Source organism: Podarcis filfolensis (genome assembly GCF_964270895.1).
Source record: "Podarcis filfolensis genome assembly, chromosome: 2".
Classification (NCBI taxonomy): Eukaryota; Metazoa; Chordata; class Lepidosauria; order Squamata; family Lacertidae; genus Podarcis; species Podarcis filfolensis.
In genome coordinates, this window is record NC_139605.1 from 15059625 (window position 1) to 15086530 (window position 26906).

The 26906-nt window shown below is 45.8% G+C and overlaps 1 protein-coding gene across 1 annotated transcript in view; it reads left to right on the forward strand.

Annotated features, from left to right (window-relative positions):
• Positions 1 to 7869: 7869 nt before the first annotated feature.
• The window catches only part of LOC310757021 (C-type lectin domain family 2 member G-like), a 119439-nt gene continuing 100402 nt past the window's right edge, over positions 7870 to 26906 (forward strand). Inside the window, exons 1-2 of the mRNA XM_083602107.1 lie at positions 7870 to 8141; positions 25726 to 26262. Coding sequence (XP_083458233.1) covers positions 26112 to 26262 — 151 coding nt within the window. The 5' untranslated portion in view covers positions 7870 to 8141; positions 25726 to 26111. The remainder of the gene's footprint in view (positions 8142 to 25725; positions 26263 to 26906) is intronic.

Below are 26906 nucleotides of genomic sequence, written 5' to 3' on the forward strand. Positions count from 1 at the left end.
GAGGTTACTTATCAGATTGTCAATCCTTGCTAAATCTTTAATTGACATTATCTAACATAAAATAAAACTTCTCCTCCTTCCTTCTTGGTGTGCAGAGACACAACAATCTTCTTGCTGCTCAGCTTCTTTGTCCCACATCACACATAATCTGTAGTCCTTTTTCCAAAATGTTTAAGCGAATGGAGCAACTGCCCTACGAGGAAATGTTATAACATTAGGGAGTTTTACATTTGGGGGGAAAGCATAAGATTAGGCAAAGAGTGAAGATGGTGGAAAGATTTTCCACCCTCCTCTTAATACGAGAAACTGGGGCCATCCAATGGAATGCCAAAGAAATCCCATGGTTCCTGGTTAAATTGTGAAATTCTCTCCCACAGGAGTAATAGCCACCAACGTGGCTTGATGAAATGTAAGCAAATATTGAAGCATGTTTTAAGCACTGCAGCTATATCTTCTACGAATTTGTCTAATTCCCCTTTAAATGCATGATCTGTGGTGCATTTTTGAGGGCATCTTTTTTTAAATGCCTTTTAATATATTTTTATGAAAGATTTCTTTGTTTACAAAAATACGTGCATTGTCTCTTTTTTCAAGTTGCGTTTTCTACAGATCTTTTAAAACCATTGTTAGCTTGGAGGACGAGTCACCAAGAAGTTAGGCAAGAACAAACAAGTTAGCCATACTTCTTGGTGTGACGTCCTCTAAGCTAATAATGCTTTTAAATGATCTCATTTTAGGACTGTACAATCATGCCTAAGCACCTCTCTGGCCAGGGGGAGTCCAGGAGGCTCCTTGCTCTAGCTTATTAAAGAGGCTGGACATCAGCTAGAGTGCAGGTGATGCAAGTATTGGTGTGAATCTGACCTAACAGAGGTACGAGTACACAGACATTCTTTCATAGACAATGTGACACTGGCCCTGTATGCACTGGCTGCCAGTGAGCTACTGGGCCCGATTAACGGTGTTAGCACAGGCCTATGAAGCCCTAAATGACTTGGGATCCAAGTACCTAACAGCGCGCCTTCCCCCAACACCATGGACCCTGTGATCAAGTGAGTGAGACCTTGATGGTGGCTGAAGAATGCCCAGACATTTGGCAGCTGAGGCCTCCTGATCCTGGCAAGCCCTAGATCACTGGATGGAAGACTGAGATGGTTTTCAGAATGTATTAACTGTTATAAAACCTTTTTGCTTGCTACCCTGGGTTCCTTAAGGAAGAAAGGCAGAATTAAAAAAAGAAACCCAATAAATAATTTAAAAATGATAATAACCACCTGGATTTAATGTCAGGTTGTTTCCCCTTTGTTCATCCCAAAATTGCCCTCCTGCAATGTAGTCTATGGCTAAAATATATTTTTTTGGTTCTGTTTGGAGGGGAGTTGCACCAATGGACCCATTCCTGCCCTGCTCTCCTGTTTCCTATGGGCAACTGGTTGGCCATTGGTGAGAAAAGGATAATGGACACGATGGGGACCATTTCTGATAATGTCATGTTAATGTTTCCCTTTCCCTCTGTGCTATATTTTCCCAGCTGATTTATATACCAGAGGCCTCTTTTGCCTAGCTTGGCAATCGTTAATGGTTTTAAACAGATAAATTTGACTTGACTTCATGCATCTCCAGCGCCATAGTTTTTCTCTTTTGCTTAAATTCCATTGCTTTGCATCTCACCCCCTAACAAGGAGCTCCAGTGGGAATGGCAAAGGTAGTGGAGAGTTTGTACAGCTTATTTGGCAGAAACAAGAAACCGAGACTTCAGAGTCCTTGGCCCAGTACGATGTGCCGTAGGTGGCACTGTGGCCTAAACCACTGAGCACCTTGGGTTTGGCGATCAGAAGGTTGGCAGTTTGAATCCCCATGATGGGGTGAGCTCCTGTTGCTCTGTCCCAGCTCCTGCCAACCTAGCAGTTTGAAAGTACACCCGTGCAAGTAGATAAATAGGTACTGCTGCAGCAGAAAGGTAAACGGCATTTCCGTGTGATCTGGTTTCCGTCACAGTGTTCCATTGCGCCAGAAGCGGTTTAGTCCTGCTGGCCACATGACCTGGAAAGCTGTCTGTGGACAAACGCCAGCTCCTTCTGCCTGAAAAGTGAGATGAGCACTGCAACCCCATAGTTGCCTTTGACTGGACGTAACTGTCCAGGGGTCCTTTACCTTTTACCCCACAACTGACACATTTTAAGCTGGATATTGTGGATCACAGAAGCCAATCCCAGCTTCTGTTTTGATCCCGGAATATCCCATGAAGACTAGCACCTTGGCATGAGTCAGCAAGGCTCCCACACAGGGCTTCTTATAGCCCTGGAACAAAAATCTTGTACAGTAGAATATTTCCCCATAGTGGGGCATTGGCAAAAGAGCTGGCAAAGAGTATCTCACTTTTGAGCACTTTTTAATCCCAGGTTGCCAGAAGAACGCCTTACTTAAGCATCTTTCATGTTTGTGACACAGGAATGAGTCATGTGTTCTACCACACAGATTATGGGGAATTAGTTACTAGCTGTGATGACTACGCTCTGTCTCCACAGTCAGAAGGAATAATTCTTCTGAATAATACTAGCTAGAAACTGCAGGAATAACACTAGCTAGAAACTGCAGGAACTACAGGCATCTGGTTGGCCACTGTGAGAACAGGATTGTGGACCGGATGGGTCATTGGCCTGATTCAGCAGACCCTCCATATGTTCTTATGATCATAGTGTTGCAATACTGAAAGTCATGAGAACTTAAAATGCAGGACAAAGGCACCCTGTTGCAATCTGTTGCTTCTGTTGCAATCAGTATTTTCTCCTGAAAACCCCTTGTGCAATCGCCTTCTCAGCACTCCCTGCTCACATGAAACTCATTCAACTATCCCACTATTATTAATATTTATTAAATTTGTGTATCGCCCTTCATCCAAAGATCACAGGGCAGCTCTCCAGATAAAAAAATGAGAACACAAAACAGAAACCAGTATCCTTCCAGAAACACATTTCAAAGACCATAGAAAGTTCAATCAGCCCAAGGAAAACAATTTTGCCTGGCGCCAGTAGATCTGTAATGAAAGGTCTCAGAGGATGATTGCATGGAAGCCTTCAATCCCATCATCCCTGCCTCCCACTATGACTCCTGCCACCACATTCTCCAACTGCATTTCCTGAAAAGTGGGTGGGGTTCGGATTACCCCGTCGTGCACTCAAGGAATGGGGTAGGCCTGCCACCAGCTATCAGTAGGACTTGCGGCCGGATACATACCCTCCAGCATAGCCTAGATGAAAATATGGACACCACAACTGACCCTCCTCAACCTCCCATTTTTGTGCCCCCCACCCAGCATTTCCTATCATAAGAAGGGTGGCTGCCACGCCCGTTGCACCAATGGGGACACAGCACACCCCTATACTGAGAAAACTCCTCAGTCTTGACTTTATCTTATTTTGTTCTTTGGTAGATTTACAAAAAAGAAAAGCACACGGCAATAAATACATTTTAGAAAGGGGCAAGATTAGACGTGGACGCACAAAGCATAATCATCATCATCATCAAGACCCCTTTCTTCCCTCCCCTAACCCCAAAAAGTCGCCTTAAACAATATTCTCCAAATGTTCTCAGCCTTTCCGTGCAGCTGCTGATTCTTCCCCACAATGCAATGGAACGGGGCTAGCTCTGGGTCACTGTGGGGGCCAGGTTTGGAGTATTGTCCCTCCCCGCTCCTGAGAATATTCAACAACATTATTCCTCAGTTTTGTTTTCTGAAAATAGCTTGGGTAATTTGCAGAGGGAGTTCCTGTTTTGTCTTTTTCGTAAAACTCACTTGTAGAAGAAGAAGAAGAAGAAGAAGAAGAAGAAGAAGAAGAAGAAGAAGAAGAGTAGGAGGAGGAGGAGGAGGAGGAGTTTGGATTTGATATCCCGCTTTGTCACTACCCGAAGGAGTCCCAAAGTGGCTAACCTTCTCCTTTCCCTTCCTCCCCCACAACAAACACTCTGTGAGGTGAGTGGGGCTGAGAGACTTCAGAGAAGCGTGACTGGCCCAAGGTGACCCAGCAGCTGCACGTGGAGGAGTGGAGACGCGAACCCGGTTCACCAGATTATGAGTCTATCGCTCTGAACCACTACACCACACTGGCTCTTAAAGGAGAAAGGAGGAAGGGTGATGTGAAAAAGAGACACAGCTAGTGGGGGAAGTTTTGGGAGCTCTCCCCAACCCCACCACTTCTCTAATTAAAATCACACATTTCCATTCTTGCTTTTCCAGCAACAATAACATTGTTATTGACATTGGCATTGTCAAAGGAACAATCAGGAGCTTAAGGTAAGGTTACCAGATTTCCCCCCCCAACGAATCTGGGGACACTATAAATAAATACTGCACGTTTGGTTCTTTGGTGGTGGTGGTGGTGGGGAAGCGGTGCGCGGTGGGTCAGGCATGGAAGGCAGAGAAGGAGGGCCAAGAGCGGTGGCAGAGGCGAAGCTCGGGCAGTGTGATGCCTCCCTTCCCATCGGAGTAGCCCCAATCCCATTCCTACTTGCGTGCAAGGAGGAAGGGACGGGGATCCCTCAGCTGGGAAGGGAGGCTTCCCGTTGCCTAAATGAGAGATTCCTGCCCTGCTCCTGCTTGCACGCAAGTAGGAGTTGGGAGGCTGCTCTGATAGGCAGCATGAAGCCTCCCTTCATAGCTCAGTTGCTGGGGTCAGGGAAGGTGGAGGCCGCCCGGAAGCTGCCTCTTTGAGCCCCTGCACCACCATCCTATGGGGACTTCTGTTCCGAGCAGCTCCTGAAGCCAGCCAGAGCCAACTGCTCCGGGCTGCTGAGACTGCCGCTGCTGCATTTCCTGGGGACATTAGATGAAATCCGGGGACATTCCAAGGATGGAATTTGTCCGGGGAATTGTTCGCAAATCCGGGGACTGTACTTGGGAAACGGGGACGTCTGGTAACCCTAGCTTAAAGTGGAGTCCTGATTATTGCCTTCCTGGGGCAAGACAGGCTCCCATCTGGCCCATCAACTGAGGAGAGGTACGAAGGACTCAAGGAGGGAAGAGTGGTTTCCGTGTGACGTGGGCAAAAGCCCATGCCAGGTTCGAGGACAACGGAGTCATTCAGTCCCAGCAATGACCAGAAAGCGCTGCTTTCAAATAGATTCAGATTTTATTTCAAGGTGCATCAAGAAAGCTGAGAAACAAGACAAGACAAACAAAACAAAAGGGTTATTGAGGGTTGCACGCTGAATTGTGAGTTTTACACATGCAGATAAACATCACTCTTTTCCTGTCATTCTAACCACTCTAGCTAACCATGAGGCTCTTCATAGCGACTACATAGTAAACATCTGCATAACCACTTCCTGTAGAAAAAGCAGCCAGGGCAAAAGCACTTCTCTCTCTTTTTTCCATAAACTAAAAAAAGCCTCGATTTCCCTTCCCCTCCTTCTCTCTCTTTTGCTCTTGCCTATGGCTCATACTAGCCATAGCAAGCATTGCATAAGCAAATCAAAATGGTGCCTGTCTTGCATCTGTCTGTTTTAAGAAAAGGTCTTGCATTCTCCATCTCGCATCCCATGGAAGCCACCTCTCCTCCCCATGGCTGTTCTCAGAAGCAGACCCCGCAGTCCCTTGCAACTTTTGAAAATGGAAGTTGAAAGGAGCAGCGTGAGGTGGCTTACAAAGGGCAACATTTGTCAGTGGCTGCCTGGTGCCTCTTGGGAAGTTTGCAAGGGAGTCCCAAAGGCAGCTGCTTTTCTGTCCTCCTGAATGGATAATCAGGAGAGGAGACAAATGATTGCAGTACACGGGAAAACAGGAAGCTGACTTTTACAGAGCCAGGCTAATTGATCCGTCTACCTCAGTATTTTCCACACTGACTGACAGCTGCACTCCAACATCTCAGCCAGACTTGAGGAAGGTGTGGAGCAACAGTGGTGTGGGTTGGAGAAGAGGAGATGGCCTATGGAGAGCCCTGAGGGCTAGTCAGGCATACCCCACGACTAGGGGAGTGGATGGCTCTGTGGTCTCAACCAGGAATGTCCAAGAGGTCGATCGCAATCTACCAGTGGATCACGGGGGTGTCCCAGGCTGTAGTTTTGTAAGTGATCTCCCTCTTGCTCTTAAGCGATTGCTACGTGCCCCGCCCCCACTTTGAGAGGCTGATTTCCTTGCCTGGGTGGCAGAGTTTGGGAAGGCAGGAGGTGAGCTGACTGTTGAGAGATTGACTTAGCACACTCCTTCTCCTAAAACCAACCTGGCGAACCTTTTCCAAAAGAAGCTCAACAACTTTGGCTCCCCTCCCCCAAATCATAACAACTTAGCTACCGGCAATAACAATGGGTAGATCACAGCCAGTCTTTTTATACTTTGAGTAGGTCGCAGTCCCTTGGGAGTTGGATGTGCCTGGTCTAAACCACTGAGCCTTTTGGACTTGCTGATCGGAAGATCGGCAGTTCAAATCCCCGTGACGGGGTGAGCTCCCATTGCTCCATCCCAGCTCCTGCCAATCTAACAGTCTGAAAGCACACCAGCATGGGTAGATAAATAGGTACCTCTGCGGCGGGAAGGTAAATGACATTTCCGTGCCCTCTGGTTTCCGTCACGGTGTCCCACTGCACCAGAAAGCCACTCCCGACATAAGGAGGGGGGGGTTGCGGGCTCACACCCCCATCTACATCCTCGCGGGACTCAGGATTCCTGGGATCTCATTACTGTTCATCGATCGCTCCGCCAGCCAATTGGCTGGCGGTGGGGGCGGGCTTACTAGGGGGCATTTAAGGTTGGGGCAGCCCGTGCTCACCCCTTTTCATTCCTTGCAGCAGCTGCGGTTTCCCACCCACCCACCCTCTAGGTTTGCATTTGGACTTTGCTATGGGCTTCGGCTGGTCGCAGCAAGGGGCCTGGTAGGAGTTTTTCCATTTGGCTAATTGGCTGTATTTTGGAAGCCACTTGGTTTTTTCGCCTATCTCGTAGCAAAACGTCACAACACCTTTAGTTTGGGCAGTTAGGCATTGGCAGGGGTATTATGATGCAAATGAGTTGGGGGGGAGGAACGCCATCACCTCCCCCAAATGTGGAAGGGTAGTTCATTAACGGACTCCTGGGGGCATCGCCTCGTCCGAAACCTATGGAGGCTAGGGCCTAAAGCGCGCTCCCGAGCGGTAACCCCTTGGGGAGCACCTAGGGATGTGCATCTCGGGGGCTCCCCCTGTTGGTGCTTAACCCTTCCCTGTTTTATACCAGTTGGAAGCGAAAGGAAAGTCCAATGCTGTAAAGAAAAATATTGCATAGGAACCTGGAATGTAAGAACCATGAACCTTGGTAAATTGGATGTGTTAAAAAATGAGATGGCAAGAATAAATATTGACATCCTGGGTATCAGTGAACTAAAATGGACGGGAATGGGCGAATTCGGTTCGGATGACCATCATATCTACTACTGTGGGCAAGAATCCCGTAAAAGAAATTGAGTGGCCCTCATAGTCAACAAAAGAGTGGCAAAAGCTGTATTGGGATGCAATCTCAAAAATGATAGAATGATCTTGATACGAATCCTCTGTCGTCCCCTTCTCCTTGTGCCCTCCATCTTTCCCAACATCAGGGTCTTTTCCAGGGAGACTTCTCTTCTCATGAGGTGGCCAAAGTATTGGAGCCTCAGCTTCAGGATCTGTCCTTCCAGTGAGCACTCAGGGCTGATTTCCTTAAGAATGGATGCGTTTGATCTTCTTGCAGTCCATGGGACTCTCTAGAGTCTCCTCCAGCACCAGAATTCAAAAGTATCAATTCTTCGGCGATCAGCCTTCTTTATGGTCCAGCTCTCACTTCCATACATCACTACTGGGAAAACCATGGCTTTAACTATGCGGACCTTTGTTGGCAAGGGAGAAGACCTTGGGAACTGAAACCATCTCTAGATTCAGGCTGGGGTGTGTGTGAGAGAGATTAAAGGCTGGGTGGGGCTGGAGTCAGAAACTGTTGACTTTCAAAAGTACAGAAACTGTTGACTAGGACTTATCTGGAGAGAACAAGGAGGCGGGAGAGAGGGAGGAAGAGGAGATGAATAGCAGGAAACAATCACTTTGGAAACACTTTCTATTTTGCTTCTTGTGGGCTTGGTAGGCAGCAGATACTTGTTCCTGCACTGCAGAACCTGGCGCTGGATTGATTCTGCCAGAAGGTAAAAAGAATTCTATAATATATTGGCGGAGGGAGAAATATTGGGAGGGGGAGGAAAGGGAGATGGAGAGATGGGGAGATAGACTGGGGAAAGGAGGAGGAGAGGAGGAAAGGGGAGAGGGTTTTGGACTGAAGAAGAAACATTTCTAAAATAATATAAGCAGTGCTCTTTTTCTAAAAAAATATTTAAGGGTACTCTCATTTTGACTCAAGAATATCTATAGAAAATTTATAGTTGAAATCGAGAAAAATAAATACAGTAACTGGAAAGGACAGAGAAGACTTATTCCAAAAGGTAGCTTTTAATTTCCTTAAAAAAGGAAACCCAGAGGGGAAAACACAAATCCACAGACCAAAATTTGTGGTTCTGCCAAATGGCTTTAGATACCTATTAGGTCCTTAAATTATCATATAGCATATTTCCAACACAAAAAAACAGCGACAATTTGTTGTTGACAAAGGACATATAAAGGGCCCCATTACCTTCAGTAGCTTAGGGCCTCATCAAACCTAAATCTGGCCCTAGCCGCAGAGTGCATCTGCAAGGGGAGGGAGGATCTCACGGGGGGGGGGCTCCTCTAGGGTTACCAGACATCCCCGGTTCCCGGGGACAGTCCCCAAATTTGCAAATCTGTCCCCGGACAAATTCCGTCCCTGGAATGTCCCCAGATTTGCAAATCTGTCCCCAGGAAATGTAGCAGCAGCAGCCTCAGCAGCCCGGAGCCAGGCTGGTAGTGCAGTTGGCTCTGGCTGGCTTCAGGAGCTGCTCACTGCTGTGGCGCTGCCACTGCCACTGCCAAAGGGGAACTGGGCACGTCTGGCGGTACAGATCTCCTTCCCCCTTCCCCCTCCCCCCTTCCCCCTTTGTTTTGACTGATCGGGGGAGGCTCAGGAGTCACAGGTGGGCAGCATTCTGTTTCCCAGTTTTTAAAAAACTCTGCGCGTTTATGTTTCACAGGGTGCGAAAGAAGGGCTTTGCAGCTTTATACAATATGCATGTGTGCTTGGGCCCAGGGTCTTTTGCCTCACTATCCCCACTACTGAATCCCTGTTGCTACTCAGCTTAAAAAAGAAAAAAAAGTGTCACCGGATTCATTGAAAAAAATCTGGTAATCATATCTGGCCATATCTGTCCTCCGCCCCTCTCCCAGCCGGATACTGGGCTAAGATTAGATTACTGTGGACCTCGCAGGCGCCGCTTCCTTCCTGCCTCTCTCCTCCTGCTGCCACCGCCATTTCCTCCGCCTCTTTCCCAGCAGCATTTAGATTCACAAAACGTTTAGGGGTACACATACTCCCACGTAACCCCAGGAAAAAAAGCACTGAATATAAGGACGGCTTTGTTTGATTGGGGGAACTCCTAGAATCCCTTTGGGGGTCGTGAGGGAGGAGAGGAGGAGAATGTTCCCTCGTGCAAGGAGAAATCCTGGTGCTGACAGAACATTCTCCTAGCACTACTAGGAATACAACCCAAAGTTCTCACCCCCTCATTCAATATAGTGGGGAATAAAAAAATGGCTATACAGTGGTACCTCTAGATACGAACGGGATCCATTCCGGAGCCCCGTTCGCATCTAGAGGTAAATGCAACTAGTGACGGCATGTCTGCGCGCGTGCGTCACTTTTCCCCACTTCTGCGCATGAGTGTGACATCATTTTGTTTTCTGTTTTTTTTTATTGGTTTTAATTCATTTTGCTACATCCAACATTAAAACAAGTGAAAAAATAAACATACATAACACATACATACAAAAAAAGGAGTACATAAATAAAAGAAATAATAATAAAGAAAACAAAAGAAAAAACATCTCCTAACATAAAACCAACTAATTAACTTACATTAACTAAATAACTAAATAACACACAACAATAATTGACTTCCCTTCATCTTGGTTTCAGAATATATTATATGATTTTTTATCTGCAGTTTCTTTTCCTCAAAAGACTCTTTACGTCACAAGTGTTACGTCACACCTACTGTGATTTTTAGATTTTTTACCTCTGTTTCCATGTATGTCATAAATTTATTCCATTCTTTATTAAACTTTATGTCTTTTTGATTTCTTATTTTCTGTGTCATTTTTGCCAGTTCTAAATAATCAAATAGTTTGGTTTGCCATTCGTTTATAGTTGGGATTTTTGATGTCTTCCAATTCTGCGCTATTAGAGTTCTGGCAGCCACTGTCGCATATTGAAAGAGTGTTTGGTCTTCCTTTTTGATTTCCTCCCCAATTATCCCCAGCAGAAAGGCTTCGGGTTTTTTTATAAAGGTATATTTGAGGATTTTTTTTAGTTCATTGTAAATAGATTCCCAGAATTTTTTGATAGGCTCACACAACCACCACATCTGATAGAAATCGCCCTCCTTGATCTTACACTTCCAACATAATTTATCACCAGTTTTATATATTTTTTCCAATTTTACGGGCGTTACATACCACCTGTACATCATTTTATACATATTTTCCCTGAGTGTTGTGCATGCCGAGAATCTCATACCTTTATTCCATAATGCCTTCCAATTATCAAACTCTATGTTATGTCCGAAGTCCATTGCCCATCTGATCATTACCTCCTTTACTTCTTCATCTTTGGTGTCCCATTCAAGTAACAGGCTATACATTTTCGATAGGAGTTTTGTTTTACTTTCTAGTATTTCAATCTGAAATCTAGATTTTTTCTCACTTATCCCATTCTTTTTATCCTCAGTCCATATAGAAATAATTTGGTGAAATTGGATCCATCCTGTCAATTTGTTCTTTATTTCTTCATAAGGCCTAATCCTCCAACCAGTCTCTGTTTTTACTAGTAGGTCTTCATATGTCCATCTTTCTCCTTCGATGTTTGTTTTTTTATTGTCAGGATATCAATTGGTGATAGCCACCAAGGGGTCTTCTGTTCCAATAATTTTTTGTTTCTTTCCCACACTTCCAGCAGTGGTCCTCTAAAAATGTGGTTAGAAAATCCTTTATGAACCTTTCCCTTGTTACGCCATAGGTAAGAGTGCCAACCAAATCTTATATCAAATCCTTCTAGATCTAACAAGTCTTTATTTTTAATAACAATCCAATCTTTGACCCAACAAAGACACGAAGCTTCATAATACAACTTTAAATTTGGAACTGCGAATCCTCCCCTATCTCTTTGATCTGTGAGTAATTTAAATCTGATTCTGGGCCTTTTCCCTTGCCAGATAAATTTAGAGAGTATTTTCTGCCAATCTTTGAATACTGAGGTTCCCCTGATTATCGGTATATTTTGAAATAGGAACAACAATTTCGGTAATAAACTCATTTTAATCGCCGCCATTCTACCTGACCAAGAAAGTTTTATTCTATTCCAGGTGTCTAAGTCCTTCCTTATTTCTTTCCATGTGGTTATGTAATTATCTTCCATCAAATTTATATTTTTCATCGTTAACCAGATTCCAAGGTATTTTACTTTTTTTGTTACTTTAATACCAGTTTGAGATTCAAGATGGTTTTTTACCTCCTCTTTCACATTTTTAGTCATCATTTTAGTTTTTGTTCTATTTAATTTAAAACCAGATAATTTTCCAAATTCTTCTAACAGATCTAACACCTTACTAACACTCTCTTTTGGATCCTCTAAAGACAACATAAGATCGTCAGCATATGCTTTCAATTTGTATTCTTTCACTCCAATATTTATTCCGCGTATCTCTGAAGTTTTCCTTATCTTATTTGTAATTATCTCTAACATCATAATAAACAGAAGAGGTGACAGAGGGCACCCCTGCCTTGTACCCTTCGAAATTTCAAAGGGTTCTGTTAAGTTATTATTGATAATTAATTTGGCACTTTGTTGTGAGTAAATTGCTTTTATTCCTTCGAGGAATGTGCCCTCTATCCCTGTCTTTTCCAGACATTTTATAAGAAAACGCCAGGATACATTGTCAAAAGCCTTTTCGGCATCAATGAACATTAAAGCTGCGGGGATTTCTCGGAGCTAAACAGTATAAGTTGAGAGCATTCGCAGATGACCTAGTTTTGACCTTACAGGAGCCTGAATCTAGTACGAAAAGAGTTTTGGGACTAATTCAAGAATTTGGCCAAGTGGCAGGATTTAAATTGAATAAGTCAAAAACTAAGGTTTTAGAGAAAAACCTAACACCGATTGAAAGAGAGAAGTATCAGAATGAAACAGGTTTAACAGTGGTGAATAAAGTGAAATACCTGGGGATTAATATGACAGCTAAAAATGGGAATCTATTTAAAGATAATTATGAAAAATGTTGGATGGAAGTGAAAAAAGATTTAGAAATCTGGTCAAATTTGAAGCTTTCCTTGTTGGGTCGAATTGCAGTTATAAAAATGAATGTATTGCCTAGAATGTTGTTTTTGTTTCAAACATTACAAATTGTGGACAAGATGGATTGTTTCAAGAAGTGGCAGAGAGACATTTCTAAATTTGTCTGGCAGGGCAAGAAACCAAGAATAAAATTTAAGATATTAACTGATGCAAAAGAAAGGGGTGGATTTGCCCTGCCAGACTTCAAACTTTATTATGAAGCAGCAGCATTTTGCTGGCTGAAAGATTGGCTACTTCTTGAGAACACAGACACTTTGGATTTAGAAGGTTTTAATAATGTTTTTGGGTGGCATGCATATTTGTGGTATGACAAGGTTAAAGCACATAAAGCATTTAAAAACCATATTGTCAGGAGAGCATTGTTCAATGTTTGGATAAGATACAAAGATTTATTGGAAAATAAAACCCCAAGGTGGTTGTCACCAATGGAAGCGAAAGCTCAGAAAAAGCTCGATATGGAGGCCAAATGGCCGAAATATTGGGAGATTTTGGAACAAGAAGGAGATAGATGGAAACTTCAGAGTTTTGAGAAATTAAAAAATAAAGTGCGAGACTGGTTACATTATTTTCAGATAATGGAGGCTTTTAATTTGGACAAGAAAATCGGCTTCCAGGTGGAAAAATCAAAATTAGAAACAGAACTGTTAGAACCCAAAACTAAGACTTTGTCAAAGATGTATAACCTGCTGTTGAAATGGAATACTCAGGATGAAACGGTGAAATCTGCTATGATTAAATGGGCACAAGATGTTGGACATAACATTATGTTTGCTGACTGGGAACAGTTGTGGACCACAGGTATGAAATTTACGGCATGTAATGCCTTAAGAGAAAATATTATGAAAATGATATACAGGTGGTACATGACCCCAGTCAAGCTTGCAAAAATATATCATTTGCCCGATAATAAATGTTGGAAATGTAAAGAAAATGAAGGTACATTTTTTCACCTTTGGTGGACGTGCCCTAGGATTAAGACTTTCTGGGAAATGATTTATAATGAATTGAAAAAGGTATTTAAATATACCTTTGTGAAGAAACCAGAGGCCTTTCTCTTGGGCATGGTCGGCCAATTGGTGTTAAAAAAGGATAGAACTTTCTTTATGTATGCCACAACAGCAGCAAGAATACTCATCGCAAAGTATTGGAAGATGCAAGATCTACCCACTCTGGAAGAATGGCAAACGAAGTTGATTGACTTTATGGGATTGGCAGAAATGACTGGCAGAATCCGTGACCAGGGAGAAGAGTCGGCAGAAGAAGAATGGAAGAAATTCAAGGACTATCTACAAAAATATTGCAATATTAATGAATGTTGAATGATCAGGATTGAAATTAATTGGTTTCTAGCTGTAATGGTAATAAGATTATGAAAAAATGGTCCCTTTTTTCTTTGTATATAACCAAGAGTTTAAGTTATAATACCGTATTTTTCGCATGATTGGATGCACCGGACCATAGGACGCATGTAGTTTTCAGGGGGGGAAATCAAGGAAAAAATATGATTTCCCCCCCCCCCCAGCTCTGGGAGCAGTGGACAGGCTGCACGCAGCCTGTGCGCTACTCCAAAACCTTCTCCCTGCTTTTGCGGGAGGTGGCAGAATTCCCCCACCTCCCGCAAAAGCCCACAGTAGCCCCGCGTGACTCCTGCGGGCTTTTCGACCAGGAGGGAGAAGGGACTGAAACGGCCTGTCAGTCCCTTCTCCCTCCTTGGGGAAAAGCCCCCAAGAACCGCTCGCTCTTTAAAGGCTGCGCGGCTCCTGCGGGCTTTTCTAGGAGGTGGGGGAATTCCTAGAAAAGCCAGCAAAGCCGAGCAGCCCCTTTAAAGAGCGCACGGCTTTTGCCTGCTTTTGCGGGAGGTGGGGGAATTCCCCCATCTCCCGCAAAAGCCCGCAGGAGGGAGAAGGGACTGACTCGGCCAGTCAGTCCCTTCTCCCTCCTTGGGGAAAAGCCCCCAAGAGCCGCTCGCTCTTTAAAGGGTGCGCGGCTCCTGCGGGCTTTTCTAGGAGGTGGGGGAATTCCCCCACCTCCTAGAAAAGCCAGCAGAAGCCACGCAGCCCCTTTAAAGAGCGCCCGGCTTTTGCCTGCTTTTGCGGGAGGTGGGGGAATTCCCCCATCTCCCCCAAAAGCCCACAGGAGGGTTGGAGAGTAGCGGGAAGGCGTTGCGCGCCTTTCTGCTGCCCCCCAATCTCTGGGGCTGGCGATGGGGGAAGCGCTGCTTTCCCCACCGCCAGCCTCAAACCCGGGTTGGAGAGTAGCGGGAAGGCATCGCTGCCTTCCCACTGCCCCCCAATCTCTGGGGCTGGCGATGGGGGAAGCGCTGCTTTCCCCACCGCCAGCCTCCAACCTGGGTTGGAGAGTAGCGGGAAGGCGTCGCACGCCTTTCTGCTGCCCCCCAATCTCTGGGGCTGGCGATGGGGGAAGCGCTGCTTTCCCCACCGCCAGCCTCAAACCCGGGTTGGAGAGTAGCGGGAAGGCATCGCTGCCTTCCCACTGCCCCCCAATCTCTGGGGCTGGCGATGGGGGAAGCGCTGCTTTCCCCACCGCCAGCCTCCAACCTGGGTTGGAGAGTAGCGGGAAGGCGTCGCACGCCTTCCTGCTGCCCCCCATCCTCTGGGGCTGGCGATGGGGGAAGCGCTGCTTTCCCCACCGCCAGCCTCAAACCCGGGTTGGAGAGTAGCGGGAAGGCGTCGCACGCCTTCCCGCTGCCCCCCAATCTCTGGGGCTGGCGATGGGGAAAGCGCTGCTTTCCCCACCGCCAGCCTCCAACCCGGGTTGGAGAGTAGCGGGAAGGCGTCGCACGCCTTCCCGCTGCCCCCCAATCTCTGGGGCTGGCGATGGGGAAAGCGCTGCTTTCCCCACCGCCAGCCTCCAACCCGGGTTGGAGAGTAGCGGGAAGGCGTCGCACGCCTTCCTGCTGCCCCCCATCCTCTGGGGCTGGCGATGGGGGAAGCGCTGCTTTCCCCACCGCCAGCCTCAAACCCGGGTTGGAGAGTAGCGGGAAGGCGTCGCACGCCTTCCCGCTGCCCCCCAATCTCTGGGGCTGGCGATGGGGAAAGCGCTGCTTTCCCCACCGCCAGCCTCCAACCCGGGTTGGAGAGTAGCGGGAAGGCGTTGCGCGCCTTCCTGCTGCCCCCCAATCTCTGGGGCTGGCGATGGGGGGAGCGCTGCTTTCCCCACCGCCAGCCTCCAACCCGGGTTGGAGAGTAGTGGGAAGGCATTGCTGCCTTCCCGCTGCCCCCCAATCTCTGGGGCTGGCGATGGGGGGAGCGCTGCTTTCCCCACCGCCAGCCTCAAAGAGACTCTCCTGGCTTCAGCGGAAGCAACGCAAAGCCTCCGGAGCGCAGGCTTCGGAGGCTTTGCCTTGCTATCGCTGAAGCCAGGGAGCCTGCATTCGCTCCATAGGACGCACACACATTTCCCCTTCATTTTTGGAGGGGAAAAAGTGCGTCCTATAGAGCGAAAAATACGGTAAGTTATAATAATATAAGAAGATGGACAGAAAATAAGGGGTTTAATTGTAATGTTGGGAGATAAGGATTTGCTGGATAAACAATTCGAACTGGAATACAAGAAGGGGAGGTATGAGGAGGTCAGTGAAAGATGTTATTGAAAAATAAGCTTTGAACTTTATGTGTTTTTATTATTTTTTCTTTTTAATCTCTTTTTTTGTTGTTTGTATAAAATGGAAAATGCTAATAAATATTTTATTAAAAAAATAAATAAAGCTGCGGGGATTTCATTTTTGCATTCTAAGTATTCAATGATGTTTATTGTATGTCTTATGTTGTCTTTTATTTGCCTATTAGGTAAAAAACTAGCCTGATCGGTATGGATGAGGTTAACTAGACACTTTTTAAGTTGGGTCGCCATTACGTCTGCGAAGAACTTGTAGTCATTGTTCAGTAATGAAATCGGTCTGTAGTTCTTAATGATCTGTCTGTCCGAATCAGGTTTCGGTATCAACGTAATGTATGCTTCTTTCCAGGATGCTGGTGTTCTTCCTCCTCCTAAAATCTCATTCATTACTTCACATAGCACCCGTGTTATAAGTTCTTCTAGGACTTTATAATACTTGGCCGATAGACCACCTGGGCCTGGGGCTTTCCCCAGTTTCATCCTCTTTATCGCCTCTTGAATTTCCTGTACTTTTATGGGTTTGTTTAACAGACTTCTTTCCTCTTCCGATATGTTGTTAATTCTGTTTTCTTCTAGATATTTTTCTATTTCTATGGCATCTTCTTCTTCTCTTTTATATAGGTTTTCATAGAATTTGAGGAAGCTCTTTTTTATTTCATTAGGGTCCTCCAAGATTTGTTCTTCTACTTTTATTTTATTAATAACGTTTTGTTTTTTCCTTTTTCTCAGTTGCCACGCCAGAAACTTTCCAGTTTTATTTGCCGATTCGAAATTTTTTTGTCTCATTAACTTAATTCCCCATTCTACCTCTTGATTTATTAATGTTGAGTATTGTACTTGTAATATCTTGTACAGTTGCTTGTTCCCTTCATCACTCGGTTTTTCTATCAGATTCTTTTCACATTCTCTCAATTGTGTAATTAACTCTTCTTTTTTTTGTTCTCTCACCTTTCTTCTTTGACTATTTTGTTGTATCAGAAAACCTCTTAGCACTGCCTTACTGGCATCCCAAACTATGTCCATGTTTGTCTCCTTATTGATATTTAAATCAAAGTAGTCTTTTAAGGTGGTTTTAGCCTTTTCAATCACTTCTTTTTCAAATAGATAGTCATTCATTCTCCATCTGTACATACCCTGAGTTTTCCAATTTAAATGTAATATTATTGGGTTGTGATCAGATAGTGTTCTAGGAAGTATCTCACATTTCGACACTCTTATTGTTAATTCTCTTGATACCCATATCTGGTCCAACCTGCTCCAACTCTGATGCGGCTCTGAGAAGTGAGTGAATTGTTTTGTCATGGGGTTTTTATATCTCCATATATCTATTAAGTCTAAATTTTCCTCGAGGTCATTAAACGATCTCAGAAGTTTCCCTTGATTTAGATTCTTCCTCTTTGAGCTTCTATCTAGTTCTGGTTTCGGCACTCCATTTAGATCTCCAAGTAGGACCAGTTTATTATTCTCTAGATTTAATAAGACTTGTTCCAATTTTTTGAAAAACTCCAACTTATTTGTATTTGGCGCATAGACTGTCACCACGTTGAGTTTTTCTCCCTGAAAATTGATTTGCACTCCTAAGATTCTTCCTTCCTCGTCCTTACATATCAATTTAGGTTCTAATTTCTCTTTCACATAAATTGCTACCCCTCTTTTTTTCTTGGAATCTGAGTTAATGAATTCTATTCCCAGCTTTTTATTTATTAAAATATGTTTGTGTTTTTTGGCAACATGTGTTTCTTGGCAACAGATCACATCAACATTTTTTTTCTTTATAATTTTCTCAAATTTATTTCTCTTGGACTTTTCATTAAAGCCATTCACATTCCACGACAGAAACTTAAGGGTCATTTCAACTAACAACCCTCTATCCTAATTTCTGATTTAAATTCTGGTGCTTCTGTTTCCAATAGTCTCTACCTCTTCCCCCTCCTTTTCCTCCCCTGATCCTGTGTCTTCCGCCTCCTCCTCTGTCTCCTCTCCCCTCCCCTCCAGTCCCTCGACCTCTTTCCCTCCTCTCCCTCCTCTTTCCCCCACTCTCCCCTCTCCTCTTCCAAATCTTTCTTCTTCCCTACCCAGGTCCTTTTCGTATCTTCTCAAAAACTTTCCGGCTTCTTGTGTGTCTATCAGTTTGAACTTTTTATTCTTATAAAAAAAGGAAATCCCTTCTGGGAATTCCCATTTGTACTGTATTGTATTTCTCTTCAGGACACTTGTTAAATGCCTGTATCCTTCCCTCTTGCGCAGAATCCTGATTGGAATTTCTTTATAGATAATGATTGGACAACCTCCAATGATTAACTTTCTTTTATAGCTTGTTCTTAATATAGTATTCTTCATTTCCATTGAATTAAATATTACTAAACAGTCACCAGGGATTTTTTTTTATTTAATTTGTTGTGATTTTCCTCTTATTCTAAACGCACTTTCTATCGTGTATGCTACTTGTTCTTCTTTTATTTCCAACCATTTTGCAAGTTCTTTAACCATTTTTTCTCTTATATCTTCATTTACTTCTTCTGCAACTCCTCGGAATTTTAAATTAAGTTGTTTCTGACGCATTTCTGTCATGGCTAAATTGTCCCATAATTGATTTTGCATTTTATTTAATTCTTTTACTTCTTCCTTTAATTTTTGTTTCTTTTTTTTGGTCTCTCAGATCTTTTTGAGTTTTTTTATTGGTTTCTTCAATTATTTTTGACTTGGCTGTCAAGTCTTGTACCTTTCTAGAGAGTTCTTCTACAGCACTTTCTATTTTCTTATCTATCTGTTCCTGTATTTCTCCTAATTTGTTTTCCATATGCAATTCATTTTGCTTGAATTCCTCTTTAATCTTTAGCCATAAAATGTCTAAATCTCTAATTTCCTCTTGTCGGGATACCTTTCTGTCTCCTGGTGTCCCTCCTACTTTTTCCCCGTTTTTCCCCGACATTTTATGGGTTAATTCTCAGTGGCTGGCTTTACTTTTTTCTCTCTCCCCTAGGGGGCTCACAATCTTTCCTTTACCCTTTCAGTAATTTCAGTACCTTTATTTATATATTCCTATATTATTTTCTTATATCACTTTGCCACTCTTATTGACATATCCTCTTTAATTACCATCCAACCTATATTCCCCAAAGGAAAAGAGAGATCTTTCAATGGCTTATTCAGAGTTATCCAATCCCATTAGCTTTACCAATAGTCTTTTGTTATCATATATTTAAATTGTGTTAATATGTTAGTATAGCTGTTTCAACAACAAAGAAAGAGAAAGACAGAACGGAGGGCAAAAATCAAAAATAATATTCTCTTTTTGCAGTCTAGAAAAGATTGTTCAGTTTCTGTACTCTTCAGCCACTTGTCGGCCTAATCCGTTTCACAGAAAATACGTCAGACTTTCATTGTTTTCTATTACCTCGAGATTTGAATTTATTGGTTCACTTTATGGTCCTAGAAAGGATGTAGATATTTCAGGGAGTTCTCAGTGAATTATATCAAATAGTCTCCAACTTTTCAGAATCTGAAGTTATTCAACATGTCATTTACTTAAAAAGACGTATTGGTTTAAATGCTAGTCCTGCTTAGGTTGGTGGAATCAGGGTAAATTTTCCTCAGGGCTAAGGGTAGGTGTCAGGGAACTGTCATCGGAAGAACCGGTGGTGCAAGGGCTCCCAGAGGTTGAGAGAGACTTATCAGCGGAGGAGGGAACCAGCAGGGGAAGAGAAAGAGCTCCAAGGGAAAGTGAGTCGGAAGGAGGGCTCAGAGACAATTCCAGCGAGAACAGCGAGGAGGTTTCAGGACCTCCTATAGGGACACCCACTCCTCGCCGGAAACTGTCACGCAGAGAGTCCAGAAGACGTGTTTCCGTTAAGGAGCTTTTATGCTGGAAGAAATTCCGTAAACGCCCACTGTCGGATTCTGCCAGCGACTGACGGAGCCATGCTTATGGAGCTCCGTTACAGACAGTGGTTTGTGGACTTAGCCAAACACTGAGGGACTAGGAACTTTACGCACAAGCAGCTCAACATCCCATCACAGCAATCCCACAGTCCCTGAAAGCAGCTTGTGCAGTGAGGCATCATGAGCAACCCAGCCGGAACCGGAGAAGCAGGAGGAGCTGGAGCCGGTCCAAGCCTGGAAGAAAGGTACCGGGTGTTGGAGGTCCAGCTAGCGCTGCAAACGGCGAGGCTCGATGAGAGGAGGGCTCAGGATGCAGAAAAGGCAAAGCCCCCCCCCCCAAGCAAGAAAGATGCCAGGATTGGTGCAGAAGTTTGGGGGGGATCCCAGGAACTATCAAGCCTTTAGGACAGAGATGCAGTATGCTCTTAATCTGCAGTTTGATGACTTTCCCGACGAGGAATCGCGAGTGGCGTTTGTGGTTAGCCATCTCGAAGGGGGGGCGAGAGACTGGGTTAGACCCCTGATGGCAGGGCATAATGAAGTATTGAAAGACGCACGGAAGTTTTTTCGCGCCATGGACCTGATGTTTTCCAACGACATTGAACAGGGAGTGGTGCGCAGACAGTTGATGGCTTGTAAACAGGGGAGCTGATCTGTCCGTGAGTACTGGACTGAGTTTACTATGTTGATACACAAATTGGGGTGGGATCTATCAGCGGAACCCATTCAAATGCTTTTCGAAGAGGGACTTTCTTCGGCTGTGAAAGACGAACTTTCCCGGGCGCCCAGGGCGGAGTCTATGGACCAGCTGACTAAATCGGCGCTGACCATTGGAGCACGCCAGGAGGCGAGAGCCTTGGAGAAGCGGGAAGGGAAAGGGGAGCGTTGGAGGGATTTCCGCATTCCAGAGATTCCGGAGCCAAGTTTCCCGCCTGGAGAGCCGATGGAAGTTGGAACAGCGCGCGCGCGCGCGCAGTTTCAAATCCCAGTGAAGGGCGGAAGAAGGAGGGGAAGAGCCCCAAGAAATGTTATCTCTGCCAGCAGCCAGGTCATTTTGCCAGAGTCTGTCCACAAAGAAAGGAATGGCAAGGGATGGCAGGAGCTGTTGGGGGAAGGAGGAGGAAGGGCCAGACCAAGTAAAAGCCAACGCCTGACTGCCACCATCAGGGCACAGCAGTCAGGCCAAGGAGCAGTAAAAGTGCCCATGCCGGAACCTCCGAGACCAGCCCTAGTGATAGAGGTGTTGCTAGAGCTGCCAAACGGACATCCCTTAAAGATAAGGGCACTGTTGGACTCAGGCAGCTCCTGTAATTTTATGAGCAAGGAGTTTGCAGCAGAACACCAGATACAGACAATCCCTTTAAGCAACCCCTTGCAGGTGACCACGATCGATGGGAGAGAGCTGTTGGGAGGAGAAGTCAGCTTACAGACCGTCCCAATGGTAATGAGGGTGGCCAGGCACACCGAAAGAATAGCGTTCAATGTGGCCACCTTGGGAGGGGCTCCCATTATTTTGGGGATGAGCTGGCTAGCGTTGCATGATCCGCTAGTGGGCTGGCATCAGAGAGTGGTCTCCTTTGGGTCAGCACATTGCCTAGAACATTGCAAAGAGGGCAAGGCTCCGGAAGGGGCAAAGGCCTTTCTAGCAGGAACAGAAGTAACGGACAAAGGAAAGGTGCCCAAACAATACGCTGACCTGAGCAATGTCTTCAGCGAAAGGGAAGCAGACAAACTACCACCGCATAGACCCTTTGACTGCCAGATCAATCTAGTCCCTGGGGCCCAGCTCCCTGTGGGCAAGCTGTATGCCATGTCAGACAGGGAAATGCAGGAGTTAAGGGAGTTTATTGACAAAAACCTGAAGAGAGGTTTCATCAGAGAGTCCAGAGCGGTGGGGGGCAGCCCAGTGTATTTTGTGGACAAAAGAAACACGGATAAACCTAGACTTGTAGTGGACTTCCGGGCCATAAATGCAGTGTCGGAACCAGTGGCTTTCCCCATGCCCAGGATTGATGACATTTTGACCCAGGTGAGGAAGGGAAAGATTTTCACTAAACTGGCCCTAAGGGGGGCATACAACCTGATACGGATAAGGAAGGGGGATGAATGGAAGACAACAATGTTCACCCCTCTAGGGGCTTTCGAATATCTCGTTATGCCTTTTGGATTACAAGCAGGCTCAGCATGTTTTCAATCGTTCATGAACCACGTCCTGGGACCTCTGCTCTACAAGAATTGTGTGGCCTTCCTAGATGACGTATTAGTCTATTCAGAGAATGAGGAGCAGCATGTAAAGGACGTCAGAGAAGTGTTGAGCCGACTGCAAGCAAACCAACTGTGGGTGAAATTAGAGAAGTGTCAGTTTCACACCAAGGAGGTGGAATTCCTGGGGTACCGCTTGTCAGACAAGGGATTAGCCATGGATCCAGGCAAGGTCCAGGCGGTACTGGAATGGAAGACACCGAAAACGAAAAAAGATGTGCAAAGATTCTTAGGGTTTGGGAACTTTTATCGGAAGTTCATCAAGAACTTTGCCCACTTAACGGCTCCCATCACGGACTGTCTCAGCAGCAAGAAGAAATTTGTTTGGACGGCGGAAGCGGAGCAAGCATTTGAAGAATTGAAAAAGGCCTTCGCTTCGGAAGAACAGCTCCTGCATGTGGATTTACAAAAACCCATGAGAGTGGAAACTGACGCATCAGACCGGGCGGTGGGGGCGGTGCTTCTTCAGCCGGGGAAGGATAAGTCGGAGTGGAGACTGTGTGCCTTCTTCTCGCGGAAGTTAAACAAATCCGAGAGGAACTACACGGTATATGACCGAGAACTACTCGCCATTCACGAAGCGTTCCGGAAATGGAGACACTTACTAATTGGTGCACAACACAAGGTGCAAGTATGCACGGACCACAAGAATTTAGAGTACTGGAGAACGGCACGAGTGCTCAACCAGCGGCAAGTGAGATGGGCACAGGAGTTCTCCAAATTTTATTTTGAAATTTGCTATGTGCCAGGCCCAGAAAACGTCAGGGCGGACGCTCTCTCACGCAAACCAGAGTATTTGGAGGGGGAGGGAGCACCCGAAGAGAGACATATCATCCCAGAGGACCGCTGGGTGTGTGGGGCGGCGTTGGTGGGGCAAAGGGAACTGGTAGAGGAGACGCAGAATGATGAATACGCCCAGAATAAGCTCCGAGGTCTAAGGAGGGAGGGAGAAAACTCTGGAGGTTTTGAAGAAAGAAACGGGGCATTGTATTACAAAGGGGCACTATATATACCCGAAGGGGAATTGAGAGGGAGAGTACTCAAACAGCTGCACGACAGCCCCACAGCAGGGCATTTTGGGCAACACAAAACCATGTGGTTGGTTACTAGGGAATTTTGGTGGCCCAGGGTGAGGGAAGATGTAAGGGAGTATGTAAGAGGGTGTGACCAATGCCAGCGAGCCAAGGGAGAAAGGCGGGCGCCGGCGGGGTTATTAGAACCGTTGCCCACACCAGAAAGGCCATGGGAGGCGGTATCGATAGATTTTATGACTGATCTGCCAAAATCCAAGGGGAAAACCGCCATACTGGTCGTAGTAGACCTGTTAACTAAGATGGGCCACTTTGTAGCGTGCTCACATGCAGTCACGGCGGAAGAGACAGCTAAATTGTTTGTAGAACATATTTTTAGACTGCATGGCGCCCCCTTGAGGTTGGTCTCAGACCGGGGCAAACAATTCACGTCCAGGTTCTGGAGGAAGCTCATGAGCTTACTGCACGTGGAGGTCAATTTTTCGACTGCCCGGCACCCAGAAACCAACGGGCAGGCGGAAAGAGCAAACGGTATCCTCCAACAATACCTGAGGTGTTATGTCAATGACAGAGAGAACGATTGGGTGGAAAAGTTGGCGCTGGCGGAATTTGCCTACAATAATGCGGAGAATGTGTCCACCGGGATGAGCCCCTTTTTGGCTAATTATGGGTGCCACCCCAGGGCATTTCCAGGGGGAGGAGGGGAGAGATGGAGCGTCCCAGCCGCCGAACAGTTTGTAGAAGAAATGGAAGCGATCCATCGTCAACTCCAACTCAACTTAGAAAGGGCCAAAGAACAATATAAGAAGCAGGCAGACAAGAACAGAAGGGAAGGTGAAACCATAAGGGTGGGGGATCAGGTGTGGCTGTCAACCCAAGGATTGCCGTTCAAGGGGGGTTGTAAGAAATTGAGACCCAAAAGATTGGGACCATTTGAGGTCATTCAACAGGTTAACCCCGTGGCTTTCAGACTCCGGTTACCGAACCACATGAAACTGCACCCCGAACCACATGAAACTGCACCCAGTATTCCACAGGTCATTACTGTCACCGTATGGGGGGGGGAAATGAAGGGGTTTCCCCACAGGGACCAGTCTTAGAAGAGAGGGAAAGCAGCAACCATGTGGCGGAAATCCTCGACTCCAGATGGAAGGGTCATCAGGTGAAGTATTTGGTAGCGTGGGAAGGGGAACCGGAGTCAGAAAACACCTGGGTAACGGCAGAGGAAGTCAATGACGAGGTCTTGATCGAAGCATTCCATCAAAGGTTCCCCAGGAAACCTCAGTCAGTAGCGAGGTTCCGGAGGGAGTACTTTGGCACCACCGACGAGGAGGAGGAATTGGAAGGATTCACGGGGTCTGAGTTGGAAGAAGGAATAGATTCCGATGAGGATGAGTACTTAGAAACCCGAAACAGCAACCGGTGGAGGAAAATGTTCGAGACTTCGGAAGATGAGGGAAGTTCTTTCAGGGGTTTTGCTCCCTCGCCTCCAGCAGAGGAAGGGAGGGGAGGGGGTGGAGGGGGCCCTGGAGGGGAGGTGGATGTCAGGGAACTGTCAGGGAGAATGTTGACAAGGGGAAAGCAGGGGTCAGCAAACTTTTTCAGCAGGGGGCCGGTCCACTGTCCCTCAGACCTTGTGGGGGTCTGGATCCACTCTCTCCCGAAAGGGGCAAGAGCATCCAGCGTGCCGCCCTGCCGCCACTCACATCCATCTCGCTCACTGCAGCTGCAGCTGCCAACACTGACTTGTCTTCGTCGGCGTCCTCTGCCTCGGCCAGGGGTCCGCGGGGCACAAAGCCGATGCCACTGGCCTGGGCAGCAGAGGCAGCCTCCCCGCCGCCGCTGCTTCCTCCCGCTCGGCTCTTGGCGGCCACCTCAGTGGGAAAGAATAGGCATCACCCAGGGGTGTCCACAGCTTTGGATTCCGAATCTGAAGCCGCGCCAGTGTCATGGAAGTCAGTCCCCACACGGTGAGGCATCTGCGGTTTCTGCAGGGACTGACCGAGTGGGTGGCAGGCTCTGGGGGCCAGATTTATGAGTCTGGTGGGCCGCATCCTGCCCCCAGGCCTTAGTTTGCTGACCCAGGGTGGAAAGTGTCCAGGTGAGAGCGACCTTTCCTAATAAGGCATGGAAACCTGGGAAAGAGGAGACTGAGGGGAGATAAGATAGCCATCTTTAACTATCTCAAGGACTCCTCCCTTTCACTTTTTCTCAATGCTTTAATTTCATCAAGTAGATATAGAAACATGATTATAATCATTTAGACTAAAAAGAAGCAATATTTCATACCTGAATTTCCAGACCTGTAAATTGGTATATGTAAGACCACCTTCAGGGCTTTTGTGGGGGGACTATACTAGTATGGAAGCAAAACTGCACCTTTTAAAGACTTCAGGAAAAGATAATTTATTTCTCTGCTCTGTAATTTTGTCTCCACAGAGAAATCTCGGGACATTGATGCTGTGGCAAAAACTGATGTTGTTGTGAAATTATTTTGTGGCAAAAGCACAGAATTGATACTTCAGACTCTGAAGAGGCTTTACTTTCGCTGGGAATAAAAGCAGTCACAAAGGCAGCCGTTTTACACAGGGAAATGGAATACATATTAAGTACAGCTTGGCTGGACAAAGTATCCAATTAAAGCACATGATTAAGTGGTATTTTAAAGGGGTGTTTTCTCACCACATCACGTAGCCAAACTGTGCTTGAATCTGCAATCCAGTGATCTGCTTTGACTATATCTTAAGAAACTGCAAAACTCAGTGTAACTAGAGCTGAGTAGCATTTACTGTGAGATCTGTGGATCCTCCTGGGAGAAAGGAAAGATGGGTTCCTCTGAAACTAAAATGACAGAGCGAAGTCTCCCCATGAATCCAGCAGTAGCAGAGAATGCTGGAAGTCATGAAATCACAAATAATGAAAGCACCCAACAAGCGAGAGAAGTCATTCCTCCGAAACAGTGCTGTTGTCTAAATGGTAAGTGAGTTCTGATGAGAAAGATGTGGATTTGCTGCTGGGATGAGAGCTGCAAAGTGCGGGCCAATTAATTAAATTCATGGAGACTCTAGTTTATTCAGGCAGTTAAAACAGTTCGAAAAGGATGAGTACATAGCTACTCTTGTAAAAATTGATTTGACAAGGTTGAGTGGTTGGAGTGGAGAGATACCTTTACATCATGGGAAGCAATACCTCTTTCAAAGCATCAGTTACAGATAGGTAGCCGTGTTGGTCTGCCATAGTCAAAACAAAAATTTTTTTTCCTTCCAGTAGCACCTTAAAGACCAACTAAGTTAGTTTTTGGTATGAGCTTTCAAAGCATGTTCAGCTCCTCTAAACTGTTGATTGTACCCAGCTATGAATGGTAAGGAAGGCTTCTCAGTCTCTTCTTAGTTCCTCTCTCAGATGGAACAATCCTTACTCTCACAGGCATGCATAAGGGGGAGGGGTGAGGCTGCCCTTGAGGAGAGAGATTCCTACCTCTTTTTCCCCTTCCCCTTCCATGTAGACCAAGAATGGAGAGCTTGTGGCTCGCCAGATTCCAACTCCCGTCACTCCCTGACAGCCAATGTCCAGGAATGATGAGACCTGTAGACCAAAAACATCTGGAGGACCACATGGCC